Below are 5,282 nucleotides of genomic sequence, written 5' to 3' on the forward strand. Positions count from 1 at the left end.
TCGGGCCAGCTTTCCGCCCTCCGCGACTCCGAAGGGGGGGTCGACGTTCACAATGCAAGTCAATATCAACAGGTCTCGCTGGCGGTCATACCACAGGCTAGCGGAAGGCCAAGCGTCGGCTTCTTTCACCTCCAAAGTCCAAAATTACATAGGTAGGAAGTCCGAAGCGATTGCCCATGGCCCCTGGTCCTCCCGTGGTTCGTGACTACGCACGACGGTCACGACAGCGGCCTACTTGTTTATGACTATGGCCTGGGTATGTGACTAACACAACAGCAGCTGGGTCCAACGGCGGGCAAGCCTGTATACAATACAATGTTGCTGCCATCCCGCGCAGCAAGGTTGCCAAATCTCCAGGCAGATACAGAAGCAACAAGCGATGTCACCATCATCACATGCTCGGTCGACGAGGCGGCCTTGTTTCCACGCGTTTGGGCATCTGCGAAGGTCATATTCCGCCAGGAGGAGCAGAAGAATAGGGTTGCAACCTACTGCGGAGTCGCGCCAAAAAAGACTTCGAAGGTTCCGCGCACAACCAGCAAACGCGTGTCTCATATTCAACAGTAAGAAGTGTCGTGTGCGGTGTGCCCTTTCACAGCGTGTTTAGGGTGGTCTGTGCACTTGCGCATCTGTCCCGTTCGCGATTATACATCCAACACAGTGTATACCAGCAGACAACATTCGAGTTGCTCCCAGTGGCCCCTCCGCTTCAAAGACCCTCTGCAAAGGCAGATCGACTAGGTGCGCGTGGTGCCGTCACACAGCAACGTCGACGGATACCGCCTCATTTCTCGCAGCGATCGAAAGCATAGGCCTAGCTCGCGTCTCTTGTGGCAAATGTCGTCTGCGACGACCTCCTCGTACCCCGCTCAAGGAGGATGCCTGTGCGGGGCGGTGCGATACGAGCTAAAGGCGCCGCCTGACGGCTCGTGGATCTGCTGGTGTCTCTCGTGTCGAAAGACGACTGGGTCTATCTGCTCCGCCAATTCTCATTGCAAAGCAAAGGTGAGTGCTGGGGACATTTCAAAGCGCGAATGTAAGGGGAGGGAATGCGACGTCGAAAGGAAGCTCAGTGCTCAACTCACACCTGATCAATCTCTCTTTCCACTTGCAGGATTTCTGCATCACGAAAGGTGAGGAGTATCTGACGCTCTACAAAGAAGCAGGCACGTCCAGCGGCCAGGTATTCGAGGGCTATTTCTGCCGCCTGTGTGGCTGCAACATCCACACGACATCCGACGTGATGCGCCAAGAGGGCAGCATCATCGTCACTAGTGGAACGCTCGACGAGCCGCACATCTTGGAGTGGAAGCCTACGGCTGAATTTTTTTGCATGCGCAAGCCGGGCTACATGGGGACTTTCCAGGGCACCAAGACGTTTGTGAAGATGCCTGAAGGCCATTGATATGGACGCAGCAACGGCGATTGAAAGGGAAATATTTCTTGGCCTAGGGATATATGAGATACGAGGAAATTCAGTTCATACGCATACCTGCAGAGTATGACATTTATGTTTTAAGAATATGAGCACCGAAATTAATTGTGCTGATCTGTATCGCCCCGAGCATGACATCCGACACCCCGAGGTGTCGGATGAGGCGCGGGCGTCGGACCGTCCCATCCGCTACCCCCAAACCCAAAGCTGGCTCTCTTCAGCGCGAGTGTCAGGCCGGCCCAGAGCTATCAAAGCATGCGGGCGGACATTGACACAGGTGTTCATCAGCAAATGATCATTTTTTGAAGAGAACGGCAACATCGAACACACCTTCCGTCCGGGCGCCGGCTGGATGCGCTCGACGGCATGCTTGATGATCTGACCAGTATCAGGATCAAAAGTATACCGAAAAACGGCAGTGTACTCGTGCGCATACCTTGTGACACGGATGACGCCACGGAAGATAAGCCGAACGATGAGCTCATCCGCTGGAGTCGAGGTTCGAGGCTCTGCACTCTGCCAAGGGGCTACTTGTTCGCCCGAATTTGGTGGAGATGGGGGGTCAGAAGGCGCAGGCGGCGAACGAAGCGTTCGTCTCTTGTGGCCGCCGTGCTGCGCAGCGGAGCGCCGCCCAGCTCCGTCACCGACAAAGTAAATCTTTTCAATGTCGACACTCGTTCGCGCGAACAGAGCCGACAAAGCCGTGCGCAAGACTTGCGCGGAGGTCAGGTAGAGTGTCCGACCGCCAAAACCTATCGCCAGGCCGTGATCGCTGTTTGCCCCTTGAGATTGTGCAACATTCACTTTGGCCGGCGCACCAAGTCCGACGGGCGCGCGAAAGATGAATTGGATCTTCGGATGATAAATGCTGTGGTCGGTCTCCTTGCGATTCCCTTTGCTGTCGCTGCAACCGTGCTCTTCCGGCTGGAAGAAAAGTCCTTGAGCTGCTCGCAATGGATCGACAAGAAGGGATCCAACGGTCATGTGCGGCTCCAGCCCGTCAGCAGTGGACACAGGATCGCCCGGGTAATCGACCAAGCCCGTGGACATGAATTCTGGAAGCGTTGAGCGAAGGAGGTGCACCGCTCTGCCGAGACGGAGCCGATACTCGTGCTTGGAGACGAGCGGTGAGCTCCCCTCGTCTTCGCCCCCTCCAGATCCTTCATTCGGATCTGGAGCCCCAGTGCTGTGCTGTACAGCTCCATCCACTTGCCACTGCGGGTGCGGATGCCGCTGCTGCTGCTGCTGCTCAGCCGGTCCATTTGGCGATCCGACATACGGGGGCGAGAAGAATGGCGCGTCGTCTCCGGCGGATTGGCCACGGTCGCTACTCCGTACGAGTGCTGTATGTTGCTGCGGCGTGCAAGCAGACGTAGAAGCCAGAAACAATCGGTATAGATGCTCCAGGTTACTGCTAGACGCACCATACACGGGCAAGGCTGGTGGGATGCGGTAGTAAGGCGGCGCAGCCGAGCATAGCGGGCGCTGGCCACATAGCTGCCAGCTCGCCGCTAGTGCTGACCCCTTTGAAGCACTGAGCCTGCTGATACTTAGCGCTCGCATTTCGGTACTCGCTGGGGCTGTTGGACGCGCATGGCGGTACCATTGGATAGACAGCACGGCTCAAGAAAGATGCAGGCACATTTGGCCACACAGCATGGGATCTCATGAAATGAGAGCATTGGAAGCGAACCCAGTGAAGAAAGGGGGGGAACTTACAATCACGGTTGTGACGGCAGAGGATAGGACTCTGGGGGAGTCCCATCGCAAGAATGTGAATGCCGCGTCGCCGAAACGCGCCGCGTCTTCACACACGAAGTCGCAACATCAACTTCTTTCCTATCCTAGGATTCAAGCACCTTGAGCATCTCATCTGCACTGCCAAGTAATGCGCTCTACGGGAATCGTATCCGCGCCATCTTTGCAAGTATGCCGCGCACTTCCAGGCTTGACGCTGAGGGTGACAATCCGCACCCCGACGCGGGACCAATCATTGGCCACACCGAGCTCAAGCGACATGCCCACATTGCTGCCCTCTTGGGTAAGGACACGGCCGACAAGATCGCCAAAGCGCGCGTGCTCGTTATCGGCGCAGGCGGGATTGGCTGCGAGTTGCTCAAGAATCTCGCCATGGTCGGCTTTGGTGACATTGAGATTGTAAGCTTGCGCGCATGCCTATGCTGGCAGAAGTCGAGCTGAAGCAAGTAGTCATGCCCGACCTGAACAGATCGACTTGGACACCATCGATCTCTCCAACTTGAACAGGCAATTTTTATTTCAAAAGCAGCACATTCACAAACCCAAGTCCCTCATAGCGCGCGAGACAGCCCTGTCGTTCAACCCGCACGTCAACATCACCGCGCACCATGACAACATCAAGGCTCCCAAATATGGTCTGCGGTGGTTTGCCGGCTTTGACATCGTCCTCAATGCGCTGGACAATCTCGATGCTCGCCGGTGGGTCAACAGGATGTGTGTCGCAGCAAATGTACCACTCGTAGAAAGCGGAACTACGGGCTTTCTAGGTCAGGTCCAACCGATCTTTCCAGTAAGTTGGCGCAGGTGCCTGTGGAAAGGTTAATATCTTGCAATCGTGCCTGACGTTTTTCTGTCTGATAGGGCAAAACACAATGCTACGACTGTACTGAAAAGCCGATACCGAAAAGCTACCCAGTCTGCACGATTCGTTCAACACCCAGCGCACCGATTCACTGCATCGTTTGGAGCAAGAGCTGGCTTTTCGCGTAAGTTCCGTGCTCTCGCGTGCTCGCTTTCGTTGCCTAATGACCTTTTCCCTCGTAGTCAGCTATTCGGCCCAGAAGACGAAACGGAAGAGCAAGAGCTACAAAAAGCGCTAGCCAATGGCGAGAATGCAGAAGAGATTGAGAAGCTGCAGGAAGAGTCCAAAGAGATAAAGTCAATTCGTGTTTCGCTTGTCGAGGGTGAAGGCGCTGCTCAGCGCGTCTTTGAGAAGGTGTTCCGGAAGGACGTTGAGAGACTGCTTGGGATGGAGAACATGTGGAAGAACCGGATAAAGCCGAGAGCGCTTATTTGGGATGAGGCAAAGAAGTGGGAGCATACCGAGCTTCCGCCAGCAGCAATAGCGGCCGAAACTAATGCGACAGCAGCGCAGCCCGCGAAAGTCCCGGGCTTGGCACCAGCAGCCACTCGGAACGGATCTACACAAGCCAGTGGCGAGGGATTGAAAGACCATCAGGCTCTGACACTCCAGCAAAACGTCGAGCTGTTCGAAAATAGGTGGGTATTTACGCTCCGTTTGAGCAATTGAAGTGCCAAACTGTACTAATCATGCACTCTGCTGCAGTCTTTTGAACCTCGCCAAGCGCGCTACCGCTTCTCCTGATGATCCACTCTCATTCGACAAGGACGACGACGACGCCCTCGACTTTGTCACGGCCAGCTCCAATCTGCGCTCATTCGTGTACGCCATTCCGCGCAAGACGCGCTTCGAAGTCAAGGAGATGGCAGGTAATATTATTCCGGCGATTGCGTCGACGAACGCGATCATCGCTGGGCAAATCGTTATCCAGGCCATCCAGGCGCTTCGCGGTCGATGGGACCAGGCGCATTTTGTCACGCTCAGCCGGTCCGGTGTCCGCCTGCTCAACGGCTTCGAAGTAGCGAAACCCAACCCGGCTTGCAGCGTCTGCTCGGAGAACTACGGCCTCCTGCGCGTGCCGTCCGTCGAGATGGTCACGTTGGGCGAAGTGCTCAATAAGGTAGTGCGGAAGGGCAGAGATGCCGGCGGCCTCGGCTTTGACGAAGCGAGCGAGCTGTCCGTGTATGAAGGCAGCCGCTTACTCTTCGATCCGGACATGGACGACAA

At 55.8% G+C, this 5,282-nt stretch overlaps 3 protein-coding genes across 3 annotated transcripts; 2 read left to right on the top strand and 1 right to left on the bottom strand.

Annotated features, from left to right (window-relative positions):
- The first annotated feature begins 497 nt into the window (after nt 1-497).
- On the top strand, nt 498-1,515 carry K437DRAFT_59205 (uncharacterized protein). The gene is made up of 2 exons (XM_013384516.1): nt 498-1,005; nt 1,115-1,515. Exons 1-2 carry the CDS (start codon nt 838-840, stop codon nt 1,403-1,405), a joined length of 459 nt encoding a protein of 152 aa, XP_013239970.1. The 5' UTR covers nt 498-837; the 3' UTR covers nt 1,406-1,515.
- On the bottom strand, nt 1,337-3,096 carry K437DRAFT_260208 (uncharacterized protein). Its single transcript, XM_013384517.1, has 2 exons — nt 1,766-3,096; nt 1,337-1,680 (listed from the first exon to the last, which is right to left on the bottom strand). The coding sequence occupies exons 1-2, from the start codon at nt 2,996-2,998 to the stop codon at nt 1,537-1,539; spliced, it is 1,377 nt and encodes a 458-aa protein (XP_013239971.1). The 5' UTR covers nt 2,999-3,096; the 3' UTR covers nt 1,337-1,536.
- A 213-nt stretch (nt 3,097-3,309) lies between these two features.
- Nucleotides 3,310-5,282, top strand: K437DRAFT_260209 (uncharacterized protein; the record flags this gene model as incomplete). Its single annotated transcript, XM_013384518.1, has 5 exons — nt 3,310-3,592; nt 3,663-3,983; nt 4,055-4,179; nt 4,238-4,693; nt 4,761-5,282. Coding segments are annotated over exons 1-5 (1,652 nt in total), but the record flags the coding sequence as incomplete, so codon positions are not given.

Source organism: Tilletiaria anomala (assembly GCF_000711695.1).
Source record: "Tilletiaria anomala UBC 951 chromosome Unknown K437scaffold_179, whole genome shotgun sequence".
In the NCBI taxonomy this organism is placed as follows: Eukaryota; Fungi; Basidiomycota; class Exobasidiomycetes; order Georgefischeriales; family Tilletiariaceae; genus Tilletiaria; species Tilletiaria anomala.